General features: G+C 52.4%; 2 protein-coding genes across 6 annotated transcripts in view; both read right to left on the reverse strand.

Annotated features, from left to right (window-relative positions):
- PSMG3 (proteasome assembly chaperone 3) overlaps nt 1-26919 on the reverse strand; it is a 418234-nt gene that overhangs the window by 266726 nt on the left and 124589 nt on the right. The window lies entirely within an intron of this gene.
- Nucleotides 1-26919, reverse strand: part of MAD1L1 (mitotic arrest deficient 1 like 1) — a 383346-nt gene that overhangs the window by 93102 nt on the left and 263325 nt on the right. For all 5 annotated transcript variants that reach the window (XM_075995238.1, XM_075995236.1, XM_075995239.1 and 2 more), the window contains one exon: nt 11926-12133. In XM_075995238.1, the coding sequence (XP_075851353.1) occupies nt 11926-12133 (208 nt within the window). The remainder of the gene's footprint in view (nt 1-11925; nt 12134-26919) is intronic.

The following is a 26919-nucleotide window of genomic DNA, read 5'->3' on the forward strand; positions in this document are numbered from 1 at the left end:
GTGGGCCTAGAGATTTCTTTTTTGGAAGCTCTTTGATTACCAATTTATAGAATAGAATTCAATTTACAGAATCCTAATTTATAGGACTACTCAGATGATCTATTTCATTTTGTTGTGAGTTCTGTAGTCTGTGGTTTGCACTTTCTGGAGTTTTCTGTTGTTAGGTGTCTGTTTGGTTCTGGCGCTACACAGCCTGGACCCAAGGGTCCCTAAAACCCAGATATGAGCATAGGATGCAGACGGGTGTCAAGAGAAGCACTTGCTTTCTACCATGAGAAACCAGTGGGAGAAATTCCATTTTTCTTTTGTTTTCCACCCTCTTTCAGCCTCTTCCATTTTGGCATCCAGGCAATCCTGCAGAGGTGCAGCTGTAGCCAGACAGATGCCCACAGCCCTAGAGAGTGGCCCCTTCCCTCTGACCACAGCACAGGGTACAGACTGCACAGCACAGCAGGGTGGGCTGAGTGTGGCTCTGTGGCCAGGGGTCTATGAAGGGGGCCCTCAGGGATCTGAAAAGTGTAGGGAGCTCATAGAGAGGAACTTTGGAGGCTGTTCTCTGATCATGTGGGGATCTGATCTAAACAGCACACCAGGGGCTCCAAGAACTGGACTGCAAGCTGGACCACACTAGCCCGTCGAGATCACATTAGATGACCTGAAAAGCTCAGTAAAGACCTTGAAATTGAACTGCCACCAGGGACTGGCGGGCTAAACTCACTTTGGCGGACTGCTGAAACCATCAGAAATTGACAGTCTCTATGTAACTTAAGAAAGACCTAGAATCTTGCAATGTGAAATTCAGAATGTCCAGAATACAATCTAACATCAAGCAGCATGCGAAGAACCAGGGAAACAAGCCTGCTGGGAAAACCCAGCCCACAGGTACCACTCCCAAGATGACAGAGATACTGGAAATATCAAGCAGACTGTTCAGATGCTCTAAGAAGTGATTAGAAAATATAGATCCAGGGAAGGAGAGAAGGGTAAAAATCTACCTATGGGTATGATGAACACTATTTGGGTTGAAGGGCACACTAACAGCTCCAACTTAAGCATTATAAAAGGCATCCACGTAAAAAAAAAAAACATTTGTACCCCCCTAATATTTTGAAATTAAAAAGAGAGATCTGCTCCTGAGCTGCTAATAAAAAAAAGAAAGAATATAGATTCAACTTTTCCCACTCTACTGAGAAATAATATTTTCCCACTTAAATTGGAATGCAGAAATCATGTCACCACATGAGTCCCTTTATGCTACAATTGTCACATCCATTATACCTGCACATGCTGGCAGCCATCAGATAATGTGTTTGCACGATTTCTTCCCATCCTTTATGTTAAGTTACAAATATCATTATACTTGAAGTGTCAGAAAATCTCTGCCTTTTACATGGAGAGGAAATTACCTGAATGACTGCAGATTACTCATCAGAAACCAGAGGCCAGAGACAGGAAAACAATGTTGATTTTTAAAGTGCTAAAGACAAGAACTGATGACCCAGAATCCCACATCTGGTGAAGGCACCCCCCAGCAAGAGGGCACAGTGAAGGCCCTACCAGGTGAACGAGAAAAAGAGCAGCCACCCAGCCACTGGCTCTGAGTGGTGCATGGGGAGTGCCGGTGGAAGGGAAACAGGCCCACGGGGCATGAAGGAAGAATAACAGAACGGCTAAACGTTCAGATAAAACTATGAACTGTTTTTCTTCTCTTATGTTTTTTTAAAATAGGCATGACTATTAAGAGTAGGAATTTTAACATTTCTTGATGGGATATTCAGTGTATACAGAGTAAATTCACATGACTACTACCGCATGAAGGGAGGGTAGAGAACCTACACCATAAGATCCTGATGTTCCACCAGAAGTGATAAAATATAATCCTAAGTGTGCTGTGAAAAGTTGAGTAAACATAGATACAACAAAATGGAATACTAAAAAAGTTCAAATAATAAGAAAAGGGGAAAGAGGAAGCAATGGAACAAAAAACAGGACAAGAAGAAAAGTAATCATAAAATGGTGGCCCTAAATCCAAATGCATAAAAACTTACATTAATGGTCTAAACACACCTATTTAAAGGCAGAATACACATTCCTATCACGTGTACATGGAACATTTCAAGATGGCTCAAATTCTTAGCCATCAAACATCTTAAATTAAAAAGAAACTGAATCAGACAAAGTATGTTCCCTCAGCATAACAGAATTATACAAGAAAACAAGAATAAAAGTTATCTGAAAATTCCAGCAAAGATACTCTGGAATTAAAAAACACAATTCTAAATATGCATGGACTAGGTGTGGTGGCTCATGCCTGTAATCCTAGCACTTTGGAGGCTGTGGCTGGAGGATTGCTTGAAGCCTGGAGTTCAAAACCAGTCTAGGCAATATATTAAGACCTTGTCTCTATAAGAAATAAAAATAACCAGGTACAGTGGTGCACACCTGTAGTCCCTGCTACTCGGGAGGCTGAGGTGGAAGGATTGCTTGAGCCCAGGAAATCAAGGCTACAGTGAGCTGTGATGACACCACTGCACTCCAGCTTGGGCAACAGAGGAAGACCCTGTGTCAAATAAATAGCTAAGTAGATAAGTCACAGCAGACATCTTGTCTTAGTCTGTTTGTGCTGCTATCATGGAATACCTGAGACTGATAATTCATACTGAACAGTGATTCACTGGCCCACAGTTCTGGGGGCCGGGAAGTCTAAGACTGGGGCACTGGCACTCGGTGAGGGCCTTCTTGTAATATCATCACATGGTGGAAGGCGGGAGGGCAGACACAAGAAGGCCCTCCACCACAGATCTTTTTATAATGGTATCAATCCATCATGAAGGTGGAGCCCTCATAACCTAAGCACCTCCCAACTCTGTCACACTGAGGATTAAGTTTCCAATGCATGAATTTTGGGGTGCCATGTTCAAACCACAGCACATCTTAATGAAAATTTGAAAATATTTTGAACTGAACACAAAAATGTAACATATCAAAATTCCCAGAACTCAGCTAAAGCAGTGCTCAGATGGAAATTTATAGCAGTGGATGCTTACATTACAAAACAAGAAAGATCTTAAATATGTAATCTAACCTTCCACCATACGCCAGAAAGAGAAGAGGAAGATAAAACTGAAGCAGGCAGATGAAGGGATATAAAGAAATCAATAAAATTGAAAACAGAAGAACACTAGCAAAATATCAATGAAACCAAGAGCTTAGTCTGAAACCAGAAGAGATTAGTAAAACTGATCAGTCTCTAGCAAAGCCAACAAAGGAAAAAGAGTGAAGACACTGACTAGCACTATCAGGAAGGTGAGAGGGTGTGATGAGACAAACCCAGTGGACACCATAACGTTAATAAGGGAATAGTACAAACAATCCCTTGCTCATAAATTTGACAACTGAGGTATAAGAAACCAGTTCCTAAAAAATAGCAACACACACACACACAAAACCCCATACACAATCTACTAAAATTCACCTGAGATGAAAGAGAACTCACTATTCATGTGAGTCCACTCTTTCTGTAACCATGAGAACATGCCACAGCCATAACTTCTAGGCCCAGATGGTTTCACCTTCAGATCCTACAAAACATGTAAACAGGTAGCACCAATTCTATACAATCTCTATTAGAGGAAATAAAGGAGAAGGACATTTCCACCTCGTTCCATTCATTATGTTGATACTAAAACCATATGAACTGAAGACCATATGAACACAGATGCAGAAATTACTGACATCAACAAACTGAATTCAGCAACGTATAAAAAGAAGACTACCCCGTGACCCAGGGGGTTTACTCCAGGAATGCAGGGCTGGTTTGATATTTCAAATATCAAGGAAAAATAACAAGGATACATTGTCAACCACATTGACAGCCCAAGGAAGAAAAACACAGGATTACGTCAATGGGTGCAGAGAAAGTATTTGACAGAATTCAGCAGCCAACATGATAAATGCTCTCGGCAGACTAAGAACAGAAGGGAACCTGCTCAGCCTGGTAAATGGTGGTGGCTGCCACACACCTCACAGTGAGAGACCGACTGCTTCCCCTCCTGACGAGGAGCAAGGTAAGATGTCAACTCACTCGACTCCTACCCAACACTGCACTAAGACCCTTGGGGCACTAACGCATGAAAATGCAACACAAGGCACACAGATTTTCATGGAATAAACAGAAGAGTTCTTATTCCCAGACGACAGGATTGTGAAAATTAGAAAACAAAAGCAAGAAAACCCTCCCAGAACTAACAAGTGAGTTTAGCAAGGTCACAGGTTACAAAGCCAGCACACAAATCAGTAATATTTCTATACATAAGCAATGAACAACCGGAAACAGTAGAAACAAACATACATTTACAATAACTACAAAAAGCTCAAACTAAAAAAAGAGAAAGAAAACAATGAAACCATGTGACTCTCTAACAACAACAAAAAAAGGAGTGGGTGTGTGTGGTGAAAATCGCAAAACACTGATGAAAGAAATCAGAGAAAACCTCCATAATGGAGAGACATGCCATGTCCATGGACTGGAAGACATCACCAACAGGGATTCTCCCCAAACTCATCTACAGATTTAATGTAATTCCTGTGAAAATCTCAGCAGGATTTTTATAGATAAGGACAAACTGAATCTAAAATTTAAATCGAAAAATAACAAAACTAAAATAGCCAAAACAATTTTGAAAAAAGATGAAGTTGGAGGGATTGTGCTACTGATTTTAAGACTTGCAATAAAGCTACGGTAGTTAAGACGTGCCGTCAGCAAAGAGACAGACAGAGGGCGCAGAGACAGACCCACACCGTCAACCAGATTCTGACAAAGATACGAGACTGTCCAGTGAGGTGACCGGGTGGCAGTGATCCTCCCTGGTGGGAGTCAAAGGCTCTGGAGCTCCTGGCTCTGCCGACAGAGCCATCCTCTGACCACACAGGTGCAAGATCTGAGGCTCTCTCTGGTGGAGCACTGTCAGGCTAGCAAGTAAGCATCAGAGAATTTCCACCTCCTTGAACTGAGGCTTCAATGCAAACCTTTCTTCCCTCTGCTTGCTGCTGAATGAAAGAGCGTTTCCAATTGTGCACAACCAGGTGGCCTAGGGTGCGTCATCCCTAATCAAAGTCTGCTTGGTTAGGAGGGGAATGGTGGGGGAGCCCTGCCACCTGTCTGGGGCATCTGTGGGTGTGCAACTAAACAGCTGGGGTGGTGAACAGTTATCGATGCTGCTGCTTGACAGAGGACAGGTGGATGGGAGGGCCCCAGACCCCAAGACATACCAGGGCTCCCATCTCAGGGGAACTCATCCAGGGCCACAGCAGTGGATGGTGGGAGGCCAGGGAGGCTGCTTCTTGATCTCCCTTCTCACTTGCCTGTGACCTTCCAGCCCATCAGAGGTGCTCTTTCTTGTCAAGAACAAGCCAGGCAGGACGCCTCCTGCTGCAGGGTGAGAAGTGTGACAAGCTAGGGTGCTCTCTTGCCAGCTCCCCAGAAGGCTTGGGGTTGTCGGAGGTCAGCTGTTGGGCCAAGCATGGACCTGTCAACCCAGGTGTCATAAGCACTTCTCACTGTGGCAGTCAGAAACCAGGCAGCCACCATACACCCTGGCTCTGCAGCCTGGCGTATCACAGAGCCCACAGCCTCATCTGCTGAGTGAGTGTGACCCCCAGGGCAGCCCCTGGGTGGCTCCATCGAGCTGCTCCCCCCTGGCTTATCTCCTTTCAGTTCTTGGACACTCCACCCTACCCGCAAGGCCTTGAGTGATAAAGAGCAGTGGCTGGGACTCACAGCCTTGACCAATGTCCCATCCCAGGGCCTTTCTCCACTCCCTCTGAGGTTCTGAGGTTCCTCCCTGGCGCCGGCTGCTCCGCCCGGGGGCTGGAGAGTCCCCTCTGGGGGAGGCTTGGTTTTAGTCCACTCCTGACTGATACTACTGGCAGAGACTAGCTACACCTAACATTGTGCTCACGTGCCCGATCACTTTGGGCACCTTGGTCTTTCCCCACCTGGACTGCAAGTGTCTAGATGGCGGGACCCAAGGGTAGTACCTTGGGCTGGCATAGGACCGGCACACACAGGATGTCAAACATACTTGCTCCCCAAGCCTGGGATACCAGCCCTTCCCCTCCAACTCCCACTAACTGCACAGTTTGGCTGGACCCTTGCACACCACCATCTCATTTGAGCTGCTCAGCTGCCATCATAGCACTCTGTTTGTACCTGAGCAAACCAAGGCCTGGTGGGGGTGGCCCTGCCCCAGGACACAGTTTAAAGACAGACCTCACCAGGTGAGAGCTCGGCACTGCCAAGCACATGGGCAGCTCCCCACAGCACTTGCCCTGGTGGCCTAAGGAGTGGCCATCAGAGCACCTCTCTGGGCCTCCTCTCTCTCCCTGGCTGAGGCTTCCTCTGGAGACAGAGCCAGCTGAAGCGGGAAGAGCATGAGTCACAAGTCTGAAGTTGGAGAGGCAGCACATTTCCACGCAGAGAAAAGCAGCACACAGGAGTGAAACTAGCAAAGAGAATCACTGGTCTCTTCCTCGTGGCCCCAGGCGCCGAGCACTCAGCAGTGGACCAGAGCCAGGCCTCCCCGAGAGGGCAGTGCAGCACCCGCCCTCCTCCCCGAGACACCTTTAGGATCAGCTGTGCCCATAGCTAGGCAGTGACAAATCTGATCACCTTCAACTTGTTGTTCTGACATGATTAGATTATTTTAATGTTAATGTATTACCTAATTAAACTGCAATTAATAACCCTCCTGGTCCTGCTGGGGTATGGCTTATGATTCCTTTGTCAGAGAAGCCAGGAAAGTCACACCACAGTGTTACTGGCTGACCTTCGGAGCAGTCACCCTGGGAGCCCCCAGTCCTCACACTGACAAAGCCCTCGGGAGAACTTCAGGGTGGTGAAGCTGTGATTACTTTTTGCTTTTCATGTGACTTTTTGTTTTCCCTGGAGCCATTACACGTCTTGCCTTTCCACTTGCCCAGTTTTTTCAATGCACTCACTCCTAACAGTCACACCTCTGTGCTAGTTGTCTACATAGGTGATTTCTGGTTTTTTTGTGTGTGTGTGTGGAGTGGCAAACATAAAACACGAGAAATGCGTCTGGCACACAGGGAAGGAGGCGCCTATGTGCAGCCAGGGGCAGCAGCCCTGGGGCAAAGGCACTAATGTCCACAGCAGCCCACACCAAGCATACAGGTGAGAAGAGCTCTGGCCCACATCTCCTCTGGAGACATCTGATGCCCCAAGTTTTGTCTGAGGAAACCCCAGAACCCTCTGACCAGTTCCAGCCCGTGCTGGCTCCTCCCCAAGCCCGCCGTCCTGGGATCTTCCTTCGCCCCCTCCGAGGCTGCAGCTCCGATGTTCTGCACCGCATCTGCTTTCTTGGTTTGCTCCCTCGTGTTACTGGGCCACATCCTCCACCAGTTTCCCCAGAAAGGGGACATGGGAGGTAAATTTTTAAGACCTTGGACATTTGAAAATGCATGCAAGTCTTCCTCCAGACTTGACCGGGAGCTGGGGTGGCCGTGGGACTCCTAGTGGCAGTCGCTCCACTGGAGGAAGTCGCTCCACTCTCAGGCTGCTGCTGAGAGTATTAACTGATTTGGACCCTCGTACTTTGACAAATGACCTATTCTTCCTTCTCTGGGAGTTTACAGTCTGCTCTTTGTCCTCATATTCCGAGTTCCCCGAGGACGTACATTTGTACGGATCCATTTCCTTCTGAGGAAAGGGCCTTCTGTGGACCTTCCACAAGCCAGAACGTCAGCTCCTCCCACCCCAGAGCTGCTCTTCCAGCACTTCACTTGTGACCCCCCCCCATCTTCTGCTCCCCTGGCGCCCTGCTACTCAGACCTGGACCCCTGGACTGGTCCTCTGATTTTCTTACCTTTTCCCTCCTGTTTTCTATCTCATTTTCTTTTTGCTTTACTCTCAGATAAACTTTCTCAATTTTACCTTATAAAACTCGTATTTAGATTTTCATCTAACTCTCAATATTTTTAACTTCTCAAAGTTCATTTTGTTCTCAGAATTGTTTAAAGGTATTCTTGTTCCTGTTTCGTTGAAACGTCCTGTCTTATCTCTGAGGACATCCACAGCACAATTCTTTGGAGGTTTTCTTCGCTCTGACGGTCTACTGCCTTCAAGTTGCATTTTTCTACTGTTTACTTTGATCTATATTTTCCATCTCAGAGGCCTTTTCTTCTTCTTTCTGGTGTCTGACAATCCTGGGTGTCTCGCTGTCATGAGTGGGCGCCACAGGACACACAGAAATCTCTTGAGCGGGATGATGAATTTACCCATGGAGTGATGGGGCTGAGCGGTTCCGCTGGGAACCTGCAATGTAGGCCATACCCGCTGCCAGCGCTCCAGAGTGCATGGAGGGGTCTTGGGGCGGGAGGCATCTCAGGGTCTGTCAGCATCCTCTGCCTCACCATCTGTGCTCGCTCCAGGATTATGTCCTGACCTGGGCCTGTCCAGGGACCCTCTGCAGCCCTTCCCCAGAGCAGCCGTTCACAAAGTTGCCTGAGCACCTGAGCGTCCTGCAGGGCTGGTCAGCAGATGGCCGGGCCCAGCCCAGGACTTCTGACTCAGAAGTCTGAGACAGAGCCAAGAATCTGCATTTCCAAAATGTTCCCAGAGACACTGCTCCCAGCCTGGGACCACACTTTAATAATCTGCTGGCTTTTTGGTTTTTTATCTTTCCTGAGGAGAGGCAACTGCCTACTGCACATAGCTGGGGGTAAGATCTGGGGCTCTGTCTCATAGCTGAACTTTCAACCAAGCATCCTCCATCCCCCATGTCTTATCCAGTTATACCCTCTCTGTGCTTTCACCAGCCACCAGCTCCTGGGAGAGCTGACGTGTGAACCAGACCTGTCTAGCTTCACTCACTGCAGCTCAGAGTTCTGTTTGCCGAGTCCACTCAGTCACCTACTTTCCAGATTCCAAGTCTGCTGTTGCAGTCTCTCTCTGTGACTTCTGGGGGTCTGGGATAGGAGAGTGCAGACCCCGAGTCCAATCAGGACCTTGATCCAGACACTTCCCATCCACTTCACCCCCTACTGGTCTCTGCTGTGGCTCGGCCCCTGACTGGCTTAGGCCTCGGTGAACATGCCCCTTCCGTTTTCCAGGCAACCTTGGCCCTGACTTCTTCTCTCAGGCCAGATCTGAAAGCCTCTCCTGTCCCCTCCAGTGTGATGCAGAAGCACCTTTTCCAGCCATAAACACCTGTCACAGCCATACTCCGAGTGCCCATGTGCCCATAACAGAGCCTGGGCGACAGGATGGATGAATAAACAAATAAATGAGCAAACAGTCAAGGGACTGATCTATTACACTAGATGTTGGTAAAGGACCCTTCCAAGAATCGTTTTGCAAATGCTCCAAGTTTGCATTTTCAGCTCTCAAATTTGCCAGGACACACAGGCAGGAGAAGCCGTGGCCAGAAGGGCTGGAAGACACAGGGACTCGGGCCTTCACAGCCCCCATGGAGACCCAGAGGCAGCCCCTGTGGTGGGGGAGAGCTGGGAGGAAGCCCAGACTGCCCCCAACTCACCCAGAGGTCATGCGAGAGAGGCCTGCCTCTACTCTTGGCTTTTATTTCCCACCTGGGCTACCGGGGAAGAGGGCGGACATCTGGCTAGCTGGCCACAGAGCCACACCCCACTGGCAGGACATATCCCCGCTCATATAGCCTGCTTTGCTGTGCAGCTGGGACCTGAGTGTGGAGTCCCCGAGACAGTACACAGAGAAGCTGACACAATCCATCGGGCTGGCAGGAGAGGCCTCCTCATGCAGCCCCAGGGAAGGTTATCGGGAGGTCTGTCCATGCTAACAAGCCAGTGTCCAGGATGCCCCAGCGGCTGCCTGTGGCCCATGCAGCTGAGGCTGATGAGAACTGAGAAGCCCAAGAACCACTTGCACAGTGAGTAGAATGTGATGGCCCCAGGAGCCTGGTGTGAGGGCTGAGCTCTGGTGGGCCTTGCTACCTTGCTCTGCATCACCAGTCTCTGCTCCACCCAGGGAAGAGGGAATAGCCTAAGAAGTAAGGTCCTTCCAGGCCTGGTTCTGTCAGATTTCTTAATGTGCCTTGATGTTCCCATCTACAGAAAATGGCATGAGATTTATTAAGGGTCAGCACAAGTCCCTGCTAAGAGGTCCCAAAAATTAATTCTGAAAACCTAGAGGGGAGAAGCGTGAGGAGTAAAGGGTGTGCATGTGTAAGGGTGTGCATGGCATGCACATCCCATGCTCACTGCTCATGAGCTGAATATGGGGTCAGATAGAGAGAGGACCATGCAAGCAAATGCTGTCCCATAAAATGCTGAGGGGCGTAGAGTCCCATTGACTCCATACCCCATCGGTCACAGGCGAACCCTAGGACAAAGGACACTGACATATCAGAGACCTGCTGCAAGTGGATGCTAAGGCTGGGAGCAGTGCCCAGAGACCACCTCATGCTAACGACACTCACAGGAACCAGCAACAAGACTGAGGACAAAATCCCATCATTTCTCAGTGCCCAGAGTGTCCAGCCACCATGCTGGGGCTTGGCGGCACCACCCCTGTAGTACTGTTATGGCCTCAACTCGACAGCTGAGACACTGAAGCTTCGAGGTCACCCCTTGAGTAAGGGCACAGCTGGCCACTCCACGCGGGATGGCTAACCCCAGAGCCCTTGACCTCACAACCACGCCAGGCGCCGAGGCTTTGCCATGCGCCAGGCCTTATGCCTCGGGGCTTTGGGATGCTGCCCTCGTGTGGTCTTCAAAGGTCTATGGAGATGTGAGAGGGAGGGCCCCACCTAAGACCCTCTGACAAAGGGACAACCAGGAGAACCTGCCCCACATGTCAGTGGGGTGGGCGCTGTGGGAAGGTCCAGCCTTTCCAGCTCCACTCTCCAGGGAATACCCCCAGCCTTCACCGGCTGCGGTGACAAACACACAGAAAGGAAATGAGAAAGGGCTTTGTCAGACAGAAAGATGCCCAGAAACAAAATCAAGACGCATGTGTCAAGAGAACAGCAGCCCACAGCGCCCCCCAGATGACCCTGCAAACACTCCCAGGTTGAGGTAGCAAGAGTGTCGCCATACACAAGAGCGGGACAGGGCTGTGCTCCAGGCTGTGTGGAAGGACCCAAGGCCCAGGGCGTGGGGCAGTGCACTGTGGGCATCCAGACTCTGCACAGCAGCTCTGGGCTCCCACGAGAGCCTGCTCCTCTGCATGACGGATCTGCCTGTCCCTGCAGCTGCAGAGTAAGCACAGCCAGGGTAGGACTTGGTGGCCGTCACACTCCCTGAGGCTTGGAGTGAGCAGACCCCAGTGTCACTTCGCTACATCAGAGGGGACAGGCCACACATCCGAAGGCCATTGCTGTGATTTACAGACCTGGAGGGCACAGCCAAGGGGCGCCGACTCCCGGCCTGGCCTTTCTCCCCCCGGGACGCTGCAAAGGGCTATCTGGGTTTGTGAGGTGTGCTTAGACCAGTGAAAGATGGCCCGTTTTCATGGAGTATTGGATTTACTCATGATTAATGGGCCACATATAAACTGATAAATGATACTAATTTATTTTAGGGGGTCTGAGAAGATTTCAGCTGCTTGTTTCTCCACCGCTGCCTGCGTTATTTCAGCTGCTTGTTTCTCCACCGCTGCCTGCGTTATTTCGGCTACCTGCAGACTCAGAAGACTAAACCTGTCTGCACAGCCCCGAAGGGAAACGGTGCCTCTCTGTAGCCCCGGGGGCCAGGATGCTAGGTCCCCGCCATCCACAAGGCGGGCTGCCTGCGAGGGAGCGCAGACCCTCTAAGGCGTGATGACCATACTGCCTCCCCATGAAGCACAGACAGGCGGACACTGAGTCCACCCCAGCAGGCCATGCAACTGACCTGCCTGCTGCATGTTGGATGGGGACAGGGGCTTACCTGCCACCTCCTTGGATGACGGCAGACATGTGGCGGCCTCGAGGTCAGCTGGGACAGGTCCTCCCCTCTCCAGGGCACGCACCAGCCCTCGCAGCCGCTCACACTCCGCCTGCAGCTGGTCCCGGTCCTCGCGCAGGCGCTGCCTGGCCACGCTGGCAGGGTTCAGGCTCATATGCACCACTTTGGTCCTGCTCCGGTCATAGTCACCCTGCAGGACACACATGGCACAGGGGTCACCATACCTGGGACCAAACCCACAAGGCTTCTGTGAGTAAGAAACAAACTAGAGATGCGTTCGACACCTGGACCCTGAGTGTGAGAACCAAGAAATTCTAGGTAGGGGGCCAGTGTTCTGAACCATGGAGCTGGTGATCTCAGCCCCTCCTGCTCACCTCAGGGCTCAGGCAGGCCCTGCACTTCCTGGGCTCTGCTCCCTGACACCACAGGGATCGCGCTGTAACTCAACTTGAGGAGCTCCTGGGGAGCAAATGGCACTACCCTGGCACAGCCCCTGCTGGCCCCCTCCCAACACGCCCCACCCTGCATATTCCCAACATGCCCCTGGGAGGCTGCAGGTCCACTGCACACTTGGGGATTAAAGACCAATCGTAAGAACAAATTGTGACAAACGTCTTTGTGGAGTGTGCCTCAGTTTCCCCACCCTCTGCTGGGAAACAACATGTACTGGGCCCAGCCCACCCAGCACCACAGCTCCAAGAAGCCTGTCATCCCTCTGTCCTCGAGTCTGTAAGAGGATGGCCCATGAGCCAGGAAAGCAGGATCACGACATAACTCCAGAATGGCTCTAGATTTGCAGAAAGATAGCAAGGACAGCAGAGTCCCACGAGCCCTATCAGGCTGCCCACAAGTGTGGCATGTCTGCACAGTCTGGGCCCCATGCCAGGCACTGTTATCAACTGGCATCCGCACCCCTCCACACGTCCTCAGTTTGACCAGAGGGGTGTTTCCTGCCCCAGGACCCCACCTGGGACCCCACGTGGCATTTGGTCGTGGCTGTGACAGTTCCTCAGACTCCCCTTGCTTTTCATGGCCCTGCTGAGTTTCAGGAGGGTGGATGAGGTGCTCTGTGGAATGTCCCTGCACTAGGTTCATATGACGTTTACTCCTGGTTACACGGGACATGGGCCTGGGAGGAGAACAAAAGTGAGGCGCCTACACTCCCCTGGCCGCCCTGGACACCCACTGGCCCTGCTGGGCTCTCCCTGCAAAGCTGCTTCTTATTCCCTCTCCCAGTGCGCGGGGCGGGGGTTAGAGGTCACACTCTACAGATGGTATTTGGAATTCTTCCATACCAGAGATTTGTCTCTTTTCTTCCATTTATTTCTTAAACCACTTATTGGTATCAGTGCTGACTTACAGATTTTATTTCGTACTTTGGGTTATAATCTGATATTACTTCGTTTTGTTGCGTATTCCAGCTTTGGCCACTGGGAACTTTTTTCTTAAGAGCCAGAGTCTCACTCTGTCCTCCAGGCTGGAGTACAGTGGCATAATCACAGTGTAACTTCCTTGCCCACAAGCGATCCTCCCTCCCTGGCCAGGATAAACATCTCTGGGAGTCCCTGGGGCCACCAGCTCCCTGAGAGGAAAAGGGGCTGTCGTCAGGCAGAGGAGGGAGAAAGGGCAGTGCCAGAGCCCTCAGGGCCCTCAAGGGAACACTGCTGGCGACCCAGCCAGCCCCAGAACCCACAGGCCCAGGGTGTGGCTCCCACCAAGCACCCCAGGAGGCCCCACGCGTTTGTGGCGCAGAGCAGCTGAGCAGCGGACCACTGGCAGGGCCCCTCCCTCAGGCCCAAATGTCACCAACTTTGGATGCAGAACCTGCAAGCCAGCCTAGTGCCTGTCACCCAGCTCTACACGCAGGGCCTGTCCTCCCCTTGGACTTAGACAGGGACACATGGGCATCTCAGAGTGATGGCAGAAGCCGCCAGCAAGGCGCTGCTGGGTTTGCAGAGGCTCCCTCGGCCCTCCCCTCTGTGCTTCCTCAGAAAGAGGGAGGGAGAGAAAGGCCACCCACTCAGGCCAGGAGAGAGGGAGGTGGCAGCCCTGCCTGGGGCCTGGGGTAGGGGAGGAGGCATTGAGCACAGGTTCCCGAGGCTCTTCACAGGTTTTCTTAGAACCTTATAGAAACCCCAGAGGATGAAGAGACATCCTGTAACTTGAGCTGAATCACAGACTTTCAGGGTTGAAAGGGACTGTTACTTCATCCAATTTTAACAGTCTGGGCGAGATAATCCAGTGTGTGAAATGCATCCACCCACACCGGGAGCCCCTCTGACAGCGGGTGGACCAACGATTGTTTTCTGGGGCTTTATGGGCTGGATGCGCATCTTAACCACCCTCAGCACCCAGCGGAGTCTCAAGGCCAGGAAGGACACAGTAGAGGGTGAGGACTGATGCTCCTGTGAGACCCACAGCCTATGTCCTGACTAAAGTCCTGCATTTGCAGCAAGAAAGCAGCCACAGAGAATGGGAGCAAATACGTGGCCGCGTGCCCACTCACAGAAAGATAAATCAGAATGTCAAAGAATTTTCATGTGTTCCAAAATATTCTTCAACCCCCTTAAACATAAAAACAATTCTTAGTTTATGGGCTATACAGAAATGAACAGCAGGCTGATTTGGTCGGGGGTCATAGTCTGCAGACACCTGGCTAGTGAGAGGCAGCCCAGCAGCACACATGGCCCCTTCTGGCCCTACTGAGGCCACAGGCCACTGCCCCTCGCCGGGACTCAGCACCTCCTGGGAGCCATCCCCTGGGAGCCATCCCTGAGCAGGGCATGGGGACAGGAGCAAGAGCATGGCCTTGGCCTAGCACAGCCCCTTCCCAGGCCTCAGCATCCTCCACGCAGCAGGTGCAGAAAGCACAGGTGGGGGCAGGAAGCTCAGCACCACGGCACCTGGGCTGGCCTCATACCCAAGGACGGCAAGCGCCAGGGGAATGTTGCCATGGAAACACCCAGGCTGGTGGACAGAAATGAGTATCATCGGCTCCCACCTGGGAAAAGGGTGCCTGGTGACTGGCCCATCATTCTGGGGTGATGTTTTCCCCTTCGTAGTAACTTAAGGTCAAGGAAACACTTCTGCGTATTAGAAAGTTGAAAGGTCAAGGGAGGAGCCAGCAGGGAAAGAAGACAAAACTAAGAAACAGGAAGAGATGACACTTTTGTAAAATCTATAGGTACATGAGCAGGCAGGGCACTGAAGACCCTGCCCAGGGGCGACAGGGTATCCACGTGATCAGTGATCCTGGCTGATGTGGTTGGGGAAGCCTCCTCTAGCTTCTGGGCATGGGAGAGCAGGGTCACCACCTTTGCCCCAAACGGCACAGCAGACTGAGCCTGGCTTGGCTAAGCAGAGGTGAGTGAGGTCTGTGCAAAGCCACTGTGTCCAGGCTAGGACCCAAGCCCTGACCTTGCCCTCCTTAGCGCTGAGCACGCACCAGGTCCAATAGCGGGTCAGAATGTAGATTCCTGTAGCCTGGCCTCCACCTCAAGTGAGAGGTACCTGGTGTCATGGAGAGAGCACCCATCTGTACTGGCATCCACTACATCCATAAACCGGGTGGACTTTCTTTACCCGATGCCCAGAGAAGGCAGAGCCCTTAGAAATGACATGGGGGAAACTAGGACTAGGAAGGGCAGGGTGGGCCCTGGGCTCTGCCTCCTCACACTGTGACTTGGGGCCCAGTTCTTAGCCTCCCTAGGTTCATTCCTACCACCTTTCCTTTCTTCCACCTGCCTGTCCACCCACCCATTCATCCATGCATGCTCCACCTGCACCCATCTGGCCTATGCTCTGTAAGCACAGGTGTGCATGTGGTGAGGAGCCCACCACTCAAGGCACGTGCAGCAGAGGAGCATACTGGGTGAGCTCAGAAAGAGAGAGGGGGCATTCCTGTGCCTTCCACAGCCAAGTCCCCAGGTGGGACCAGCCCTCGGCTCAGCTGAGACATGACTGTGCCCTAAGGTGGAGGCTGAGTGCTACCTGGTGGCAACAGCTGAACTGCCAGGCTGCTGCCGGGACCACAAGCCTGGCAGCCATGCAGGGTGGCTCTACGCGTCAGCACCCCCATGTGACAAGCATTATGTCAGGTACTAGAAACAGCAGGTATTAGAACATGTGGCCTCTCTAGTCAGAGCTCACAGTTTAGGGAGATGTGTCTGTCTCCCTCCCTGGGTCCAAACATGCATGGCCTCCACAAATCTCAAGGCCAACGTCAAATGTTCCAGCTGAGCCCCCAGCTCCAGGCCTTGCAGTGACCTGGCTCTGCCCCGTGGTCCTGTTCCCTCTTGCTGACTCACTCCTCTCCCTAGCTTGAGTCAGCCCCCAGCGGATGGCCACTGTTCCTGAGCCCAGTACAGCCCCTGCCTGTGTCTACCAAGCCCACCCCAAGTCACTGGCCCCTCATGCTGTCCTGGCATCCAGGCACCTCTCCGAGCTCTCAGGACATAGCACTGGCATTGCTTGCTTATAAACTTGTCTCCCCCACCAAGACTGTCAGCTCTGCAGAGACAATGTCTTCCCTACACAAGACAATGCATGCCTGTCCACCCCTTGGCTCTAAACACAGCATCTGAGAGATCACAATAGGCCACTGTAGAGATGCAGCAGGTGGGCCACGCCTCTGGCTCGCTCTCCTGCACATACAACAGGCCCGTGGGTTGGGCATGGGAGGCCTGACACAGCCAGCTGAGTCCAAGCTGCTTGGAAGGCTCCTCCACCCCATGGGAGTAAAACGGCATCTCAGGGGCCAGCTTATGGTATAACAGCAAGAAATGTTCCCAACCAGGCCAGCCCTGTGGGGTCAGGCATGCCCTGGGGCCACAGCCTGCACTAAATCAACGCTGGCAGTCGAGCCAACCTCACTTCTATCATTTCTGTTCAAATCAAAGTGGGGCCTAAAGGAGGATTCGCCAGTGCCATCCCTGATTCCACACTGCCTCTGCCTGGGCAACGCACAGAGGAAGGGCAAGTCTGAGGCCACCAAGGGCATCTGGTCCAGAGTTGCATCTCCTCTGTGGCCACTCGACATGTGCTAGGGCTCTCCTCCAAGTAAGAAGAGGGTTGAGGGGATTGCAATGGTAAGAGACAACTGCACTGTTAACCCAGCACTGTCCTGTTTGCAGCAGCTATTCACGGGAACTGGGAAGGTTCTCATGGCCTCTGGCCCTGTGGGCCACACAGTCTCTTTGGCAGTACCCATCTCTGCCACTATGGTATGAAAGCAGCCACAGATGAGACACAAACAAATGAGCACTGCTCTGCTCCAATCAAACTTTATTTACAAATCAAGCAGTGGGGTGGACTAGGCTCTAGTTGCTGATCCCTGGAACTGGGAGAGTAATAGTCCTCCCAGGGGGATGTGTGGAGCAGGCGCTTGAGTGCATGGGCCTGTGTCCAGAGGCCCGTTTCCAAGGCAGCCTGAGTGCCAGGGAGAGAGGAGGAATGGCCCAAGTCCTACAACAAATGGCACCCACTCCTATGCCCAGCTGCCCCCAAATGATACAAAGCACTCTTCGAAAATGCAACAAAACACGGTTGGAAGAAATTTAAACAAGATCTAAGTAATTGGGAAAACATCCCATGCTCATGGACTGGAGGATTTAACATTAGTAAGATGGCAATACTATCAAAGCCGGTCTGCACAGTCAACACAATCGCCACCAGCTGACCTCCTTGCAGACACCAACAAGCTGACTCTAAAGTGCACACAGAATTGCTGGGAATAGCCAAAGGGGCTGGGAATAGCCAAGGCAATCTGGAAAAGGGAGAACAAAGCAAGAAGACTCACACTTCCTGATTTCAGAACTTACCACAGTATTAAGACAGTCTGGGCGCGAGCGTTAAGGACAAACGGACCAATGGAATGGAATTGAAAGTCCAGAAATAAATCCTTACGTCTGTGGTTGAGTGATTCCAACAAGGGTACCAAGACCACGCAAGAGGGAAAAACAGTCCTCTCAACTAGTGACTAAACTGCACATCCACGTGTAGAAAAATCAATCTGGACCCCTGCCTCACATGATATATAAAATTTAATTAAAAATGGATCAAAGACTTACATGTAAGAGCAAAAACTATAAAACTTGTAGAAGAAAATATAGGAGTAAACCTTTATGATCTTGGATTGGCTAAGGATTCTTAGATATGACTCTAAAACATGAGGAACAATGAAAAACCCCAGATAAATTGGACTTTAGCCAAACCAATAACTTCTATGCTTCAGAGAACACCATTGAGAAAGTGACAACCCACTGAATGGGAGAAAATGTTTGCAGATCTATATCCAAGGGACTTATATCCATAATATATAAAAAACTTTCATAACTCAATAATAAAACACCAAATAATCCCATTAAAAATGGGCAAAGGATCTTAATAGATATTTACAAGGCACATGAAAAGACGCTCAACGTCATTCATCATCAGGGAGATGGAAAAAGAATCACAATGAGACATCACTTCAAATCTACTAGATGGCTAGAAGGAAAAGGTCAGGCAATAACAAATGTTGGTAAGGATGCAGAAAAACCAAAACCATCATACACTGCTGGTGGGAATGTAAAAGTCTGACACTCCTCAAATGACTAAACAGAGTTATCAGGTGATCTAGCAAATCCTTTTCTAGGTATTCTATATACCCAAGGACTAAAAATGTATATCCTGGCCAGGTATAGTGGTTCATGTCTATAATCCCATCACTCTGGGAGGCTGAGGCAGGAGGATCACTTGAGGCCAGGAGTTTGAGACTAGCCTAGGCAACACAGCAAGACCTGGTCTCTGAAAAAAAAAAAAAAAAATTAGCCAAGTGTGGTGGTATGTTCCCATTGTCCCAGCTACTGGGGACGCTCAGGTGGGAGGATAGTTAAGCCCAAGGGTTCAAGTGTGCAATGGGCTATGACTGCGTCACAACACTTTGGCCTGGGTGACAGAAGCTGGGCCCTGTCTCTAAAAAGGAAAACATACATCCACATAAAGCCTCAAATGTGACTGTTCGTAGTAGCTTTATTCATAATAGTCAAAAAGTGGGAAGAACCCCAATATCTAAACTGATGAATGGATAACATGTGGCATATCCATATAACGAAGGATCATTCAGTCATACAAAGGCATAACTACAATGTGCTGTGACACGAATGAACCTTGAACATGCTAAGTGAGAAAAGGCAATCACAAAAGACCATGTATCACACAACTCCACTCACATGAAATGTTCAGAATAGGCAAACTGATAGAGACAGAAAGTGGATTTGTGGTTGCCAAAGGTGGAGTAGGCGGTGGCAGGTGATCACTGAAGGGTTCGAGGTTCTTTTTGAGGTGATAAAAATGTTCTAAAATTGAGCATGGCAATGTTTTCAGGTATCTATGAGTATAACTATAAACCACCAAACTGTACACTTCCAATGGGTGAGCTACAGGGCATGAGCCCTATCTCAGTAACATGCTAAAATGGGTGAGAAGGGAGAAAGGTGAAAAACAAAGAAGTTTTGGACACTGCAGTCATGGGCTCTTGCCCAGTGCCTGCTATGCTGGAACAAACCTTCTTCCTTTTAATAGACCAGGATTTCAACGCCAAGTCCAAGTTTGCAAGAGAGAACAGGGCCAAGTGGGCCTGGCTCGGCTCCCCACCCCAGATGAAAGAGAAACATGGAGGGGTCTCAGCCCCCGGACACTCCCCCCTCCAGAGCCAGGAGGGCTTCCTGTGCACAGTGGCCTATGGGGCAACCCCCAAGAGACCCTGCCCACCCTGCTGCCAGCCAGGCCTGAACCCTGGAGTGCAGTGATCACAGGCTACCCTCCCAGGCCAGCAGTCTCCAGGACCAGGGGACTTCAGGTGTTCCCACCTGGCCCTGTCCTGCTGTGGCAGCTTCTCAGAGCTCCTTGTGGCCATGCTCCTCACCCTCTCCGGGCATCCAATGCCTATGACCACTCTGAGCAAACACCCTGCCTGGACCTACCCGCCCTGTGACCTATGTGTGGCCAGACCCTTGTCCTATAAGACCTCAGCCACCTGCTTCTGATCAGCTGCCCTCCCTAAAGTGCTCTGCAGGAGCCAGGCTGTCCTTAGTCAGGCCTCTGTCTCTTGGGCCTTGGACACAGACCTCCTGTGAGCAGGCCCGGGCACCTTGCCCTTTCTAGCCAGCCTTGAGGCACAGTCCAGCCTGGTTCCAGGGCCACCAAGAGATGGCTCCTCCACAAGCGTGAAGCGTGATGCTGGAGGGACAGGTGGGTGCTGAGATGAGACCTTGGAGTCCTGTAGGGCCTGGTGTCTGCCATCTGAACCCCTCCACACTGTGCTCAGAAAGCCAGGGCTTGAATGTTATCCTGGTTACATGAGGGCCACCCCACAGGAAGAAACAAGAGAGCAGGAAGCAGAGGGTCCCAGGCCCCAAAGTCTGACCCACCTTGGAACACTGTGCCAGGGCCAGGCAAGGGGCATCACACACTGTCTCATGAGGTACAAATGTTGTTTTCTAGACGAGAAATTGAATAGTGCAGGGTTCCAGTGTCACTTGTGCAGGTACAGCAGGAGGCCATGAACCTGGCACTCCCCAGCATGCGCTCAGCAGCAAGCCAGTCGCACCCAAGGCCTGGTTCTGGCTCTGTGTGGTGAGGCCGTGGCTGGGGACACAGAGGGGCCTGGTGCCTGGCCTGAGCAGCGGGGTTGGGACCAGCAGGCCCTCAGGTGAGTGCAGCCACAAGACCCTTCCAGGGGAAGATGCAGGCACGGCCTACCACTAGACACACCAGTCCCCAGCCCAGAGGAAGGGCCAGTATCACTGTGCCCAGGGTCAGTGGGAGGCCAGTGGATGAGGGACGGGTGGGCTCCACAGCCAGGGCTCCAGACTTTCCCGAAGACTGTGTCTGTATACCTGCTCTAGGGGCTCTCCCCAGGGATGCCCACTGCTGCCCGACTATGCGCTCAGGCAGGATGTGGGCCAGCTCAAGGGGAAAGAACACCCGTCCTGCCCCTCCCATGCCCAGCCCCCATACACCCCACCCGCCACAGCACGGTGTTTATGCCAACATGAAGCAACGCTGTTGGGGGGCTGGCGCCGCTCAAGACAAGCAGATGGGAGAGATCGAACAACTCTGCTGAAATCTGCTGCTAGATGACAGCTTTGAGGAAGAAAGGGGAAAAATGGCTATAATCTTCTGCTAAAATTTGTTGCCTTGTTTGATTCGCAGCTGAGAAAACTGTGGAGACACTGACAAGAATCTCAAAAGGAAAAGTTTTGAACCTTCCTTTGATGCGATGGTGCAATTATTGACTAAACAAAAATCTTTCACTTGCCGAGCGAGCGGGCTACCTGCCACTTCCTGTTGTTTGAGGGTAGCTGGCGGGTGCAGGGCACATGCAGGAAAGCACTGGGTGGACAGGGCAGTCCCCAGCCACTCCTGGGTCCACTGTCCAAGCTCTCTTTGGGGCTGGGCCTGGGAACACAGAGAAGGCAGAGCCCTGGCAGAAAGCGGTCACTAAGAGGGGCTTAGGGAGCGCTGACCATGTGTCTCTGGGAGCTATGTGGTCCAGAGAGGCCGAAGCTTCTCCAAGGTCTCCGTGCGAACTCCCAGGAACTATACCCCTTGGGCCCACCACTGCTGCCCCCAGGGAGGCCTGAGGCTTTCTCCCGCCTCCTCCCTGTCCTCAGATTTCCACCTGTTGTTCCAGTTCTGGGTAGGCTCCAACTGGCCATCTCCCTCTGGGTTCAGGGGACCGATTGCTCGTATCCTGAGCCCTGTAAGGAAGTGGCTGAGGAGGGACCAACCAGCATCAGCTCCATTCTTTCCCAACAGTAAGGTCTGCCCCTGGCTTGCTGGTGAGCTTGAGCAGGATTCCTATCCTTTCTGGGCCTCCATTTCCCATCTTTGAAAGAGTAAGAGTGGCAAGCTTGGTCTCCAAAGACCTTCCTTCAGACCCCATCACTCCTCAAGCCCTGTGCCAGCCCCAGCCTGTGCTTGGGCCTGTGTTGGTATCTACCCCTTGCTGCCCTGCCATGGAGGTGGTCACCCCATGAGAGCCCTGCCATGGAGGTGGTCACCCCCCAAGCCTGGCTGCCCTTGGGGAGGGAGGGCCGGCTGCCAGCCTGAGCCTGACTCGCATGCCGAGAAAGGAGAAAGAGCTGGAAGGAGGCAGCCACGCGAGGGGAATGGAAAGTGCAGTTAAATAACCGCCAGCCCTCATGCATATTTATGGCTCACCCGGCCCCACAGCCAAATCAATGCCTCTCCTGGCTGAAAGGAACACGGCTTGGGAGGAAGAGGAAGGCAGTCCTGGGTGCCTGCTGGGCTCGGGGCAGGGCAGAGCCGGACCAGCCCAGCCCTCTTGGCCTTCTGACCACTGACGCACATGGCCAGGCCTGTAGAATCTGCCTCCGTGACAAGCCCAGGCCAGGTCACACCTCCTCAGCAGCAACATGACCTTGGGCAAGCCCCTGGGCACCCCAGCCTGTTTCCTACCTTCTGCAGGACACTGGTGAGAGGGGCCAGGGTGGGCTGCATGCCTGTATACGAGTATGGCTGAGGGGGCACTTGGGACAGGTCCGGCCTCCCCCAAGGCAGGCGGAATGCACAGGGATAGGGCAGCTTGAAGCAGCCATGAGTGAAGGGTGGAGGCCCCCTGGGGTTGGCCCACCTCTTTGCCCACAGACCCATTAGCTGAGGTCCATGCAGCCTGTGCTGGTCACCAAGAGGTGAAGACAGGGAGGACAAGATCACTGGGATCTGCCTCTTGTTGTCAAATGTTTCTCCAAGGGAGAAAGAGGTGCCCTAGGCCTAGTCTGTCCCTAGTCTATGTTGGCCATGGGTGAGAGAGGATGATGACAACATGGCTGGTGTCCCACAACCTAGCTCATAGTGTGCCACCTCCCCACATGCTGTGAGGCGCGACAAAGCCCGGCCCCTTTGCGCTGTGCTCCATGCGTGGCACCCTGCCTGGAAACTGAGCCCAGGGCCCCTGCAGGCCAGAGCCTCAGGGAGCTGTGAGGCTCTTCCCACAACACCCCCTGACATTCTCTGCAGCTCCCCACGGCCAGGCAGGACAGAACATGAAACAGGCCATATTTATCCAACAATGACTTGTATGGGGACCCGGGCAGGGGCCAGAGGAGGGCTGCCTAGCCAGGACCCTGCCTACCAGGCCTCCTAAGACAGCCTGAGGGAAGCTTCACCTCACCAGGTCCACCTCCAGCTCAGGCTATCGGCAACTCCCAGGCCTGGTCTGAGCACACCTCAGTAGCAAGTGAGGGTCCCAGAAGAAAGGGCAGGAGCCTAGTGCCAGCAACTGTCCACTAGTCAACAGGCAGGGACGGAGGGTCCCCTTCAGATTTGGCAGAGCCGAGAATGGATCACCTCGGGGCTCACTCCAGACCTCCCAGACTACAGGGGAGGGTCACCATCCTGAAAGCATCTGCAGGACCCCCAGAAACAACTTCCCCACCATTCCAGGTAGGAGAACAGTCAGCCTCATACTGTCCAGCTGGGACACCCTTCCCAACACAACCTGGGCTGCCATCCCAGGACACCATGTGGGGCTTGCTTGGCCCTGAAGAAGAGACCCAACCTGGCTCAGCCTCAGCCACACTGCCTGGGCCCCACTCCTGGAGACCCAGGTAGGACCCAGGGTGGCCTTGGAGCTGGTATTCTACTGCTCAAAACACGTACTGATGTGTTGCTTTTGAGACTTGAACAAGTCACTTTCTCTCTGAGCCTCAATTTGGTCATCTATAAAATGGGACACTACCAAGTCCTTGGAAAGATCAAATGAGTTAATAATACACGTGAAAATCATCTTAAATTATGAGTGGCTTTGCTGGGTTTGCAATAATTGTCCATGGTGGTGACTATCAGAGCAAAACCCAAAGATGCGGCTCTCTTCCCCCTGTCAGATGTGCCCAGGTTGCTACATCCCTCCAGCCTTTGGTCCATCTTGAATTCCTTACCTGAGGACCCAAGCCTTTCCTGAGATGTCTCTGAGAACAAGGGGGTGTCTGGCAGCCTGGGCCATAGGAAAGTGCCAGGTACAAACCTAATGCCCTGAGAGAGAGACGGCAAAGAACCTCCCCTTCCCCAGATCACGGTGGGGGACCCAGGAAGCAGAGATGTGGCAGGTAGGGAGAGGAGGACATACCTATTCCCCAGCACCCAGGGCAACCATGGCCAGGGCTTGTGCTGGACAAAGCTCTTGCTGTCCTAGGAAGGCCCCCTCTCATCCATTTTGCACTTTTATTTTCCTCCCAATTTCCTGGGTACCTGAGCTCACCTGCATTCCTTTTGTCCTTCCTCTTTAAATAAAAAGCTGGGTCTGATCTGTGTGCCCTCCAAAGAGGCTCAGGAACCAAGAGAGTATCAGAGATGGCCAAGCCCATGAGGCCTGAGACCCTGAGACAGAGGCAGTGCCCATCTGGGACACCAGCATTGTGCTTCGAGCCAGGGTAAGAGCCACCTGGGGACTGTCACTACAGGTACCTGCGAGCAGGGCAGCCACAGTCTCCATTTCCTAGGGGAGCAGCTCGGGCCACTGAGAGGCTGCTGACAAGCACAGGGCAGTTGGCTGCACAGAACCAGAGGAGCCACTAGGACCAGGCTCCCCGTTTCTAGCCCAGCGCCCCACCTTGGCCATCACAGCTGCTCACCTGAAAGTAGATGCCACCCACCGCCTCTGAATTTGGTTTCCTACTGAAGCACATGCCACAGCTTCAGTCCAAAGGGTGGCTCAGGGATAGGTAGGTGGAAGATCGAGACGTTCAGCAGTTGGACCTTGGGATCTAGCAGAGATAGATGGGTAGTTTTTGCATGAACACACCAAGGTCCCGCCCTGCACGTGCACATGCCCAGGTGGCAAACACAGGGGACCTGGCAGAGCCCAAGCTGGGTCCCAAGTCCTACCAGCTACGAGTTGTGTGACTCTGGGTAAGTCCTCGGGACCCCAACCTCATTCTCGTGTCAGCCAGAGATGAGGAGGACAACCTTTCACTAGACAGCAGGCCTGGCCAATGGTGACAGTGGCCATCCAGCCCACAGTCCACTTTGGAGGGCACTGCCTGCACAGGTTGGGTGCGAGAGCTCGAGCCCACTCATGCTGTCTGGCACATCGGCAGAGGAAGGACTCAGCACAACCAACTCTGCAACGCTGGTGTGACCAGAGTCCTTCAGAAGGTGATCTGGTGCTGAGAGTGGCTTATAAACAATTTGGAGGGAAAGGATTAAAAAATAATCTGACTGTCAGGAAGGGTGGAATGGCAGTCATCCAGGCTGGGGACAGCTCTGACACCCCAGAACTGACTCTGCCTAGGGCCCCTCAGTGCCCCGGCCCCGCCATGGCTCCATTTCCTCTGCTGGACCAAGGCCCTCTGTGGCCCCATGGAGCTGTCTGCAGGCACCCCCAAGGTAGGCTTGCTCTGGCAGGCCCTTGGAAAACTCTAGGTGGGAGCAACAAATGTGGAAGCCAGAGCCAGAGCTCAACGACAACCGTGACGGGTCCCAGCTCAGCCCTCAGCCCCTTGCTGGCTGCATCCCGTCCACAGCCCCATCTGCAGACGTAGCTTCTCCCTAAGCTTCCATCATGCCAGCAGTTAGTGTACCCAACAAGGTACACAGAGCACCTGCCAGCTACCATCCTGGTCACCAAGGCCAATGTATCTCAGGAGGAGGAGGCGGAGGAGGAGCAGGAGGAGGAACATGTCCTTGTGTTTGGGCTTGTCTGGATGCAACCCGGAGGCTGCTCTCTGGCCTGCCCAGTAAGTGATCCAGGGCAGCCCTGGGAGTCAGGCAGCCTCTGCTATTGTCTCTCCCTAAACCACCTGCCTGACCCTCGGCAGGAGCCAGCAGGATCTCAGGGAACCAGGCGGCAGCTATAGATCTGCTGGTGGGTGCAGGGCCTGGGGAAAGTGTGAGTGCTGCACCTTGTTTCGATGCCTCATGCTGATGACAGAGCTTCACTCCTTGTCTGGAGTCTCTGAGTCGTCCCAGGAGCTGCTAAGCAAAGCTGCTTGTTTTTCTACTGTTGTGGTCAGGGGCAAGGGTCATGGGCACAGCTGTCCCAATGCTGAGGGTGTCAACTGGCAGCCACTGGGCAGGGCCTGTCCTCTGTGCTGTCCCTCCACCACTGCCTGCCCGGTCAGTCCTCCCAGGAAAGCTGGGGCCGGGGCTGATGCCTTCGCTTTCCCTCGAGGACGGCACCTCAGCAGCTGGGGCACTACCCCTGAGCTCTCACTAGTGAGGGACATTCTGCATGGAGTCCAGTCCAGGCAGGCCCTCTGAAACAATTCAATCTGCCTAATCCTAATTATATATGATTTTTCATCATTCTAATTTCTAGGTTTACATGTGTTGAGCTCTTAACTTTTTGCCTAAAAACTTTGCAAGGACCACATAGAGATGAAGAAAGAGAGGGCACACCAGCCTGAGGACACTAAGGCTGCAGACCTTAGGCAGCATGGAGCGACAGGAGTGCCCAGGCCACTGGGGTGGGGAACACGCCTGGCTGCACCATTCACTGTGTCACATGCCTTCTGGGTCTTGCGTGTGGCTGGCAGTGAATAGCCCTGGGTCTCCTGGTGGTCACAAAGTGAAGACACCAAGCTGCCACACGGTGGGACACATAGGTACTGTGTATCCTTGTCAAGGCACTGCCTGTCTCCTCTCTAGCCTGTCAGTCTGTGAGGAAGGGGCCTGCCAGGCAGCCTGGGGGCTGAGGGCCCTACAACCTAGGTCAGGCGGGGTTGTGACCATGCCAGGGGGCACAAAATCCAGCTAAGACAAAGACCATAGAAGTTGGTGCTCTAAGGGCTGGTGGCCCAAGGGACTGAGCTCCCAGGAAAGTGAAACCTGGGCAAGAGAAGGGGCTTAATATTCAGGGCGCATCATTCTTCTCATAAAAAAATCAAAAGAAATCAGTGCCAGTGGAAATTTCACCATACAAATGCACATCAGCAGGCGGCTGTTTTTAGTCCTCGGCGTTAATAAACATGA

Source organism: Microcebus murinus, chromosome 19 (genome assembly GCF_040939455.1).
Source record: "Microcebus murinus isolate Inina chromosome 19, M.murinus_Inina_mat1.0, whole genome shotgun sequence".
In the NCBI taxonomy this organism is placed as follows: domain Eukaryota; kingdom Metazoa; phylum Chordata; class Mammalia; order Primates; family Cheirogaleidae; genus Microcebus; species Microcebus murinus.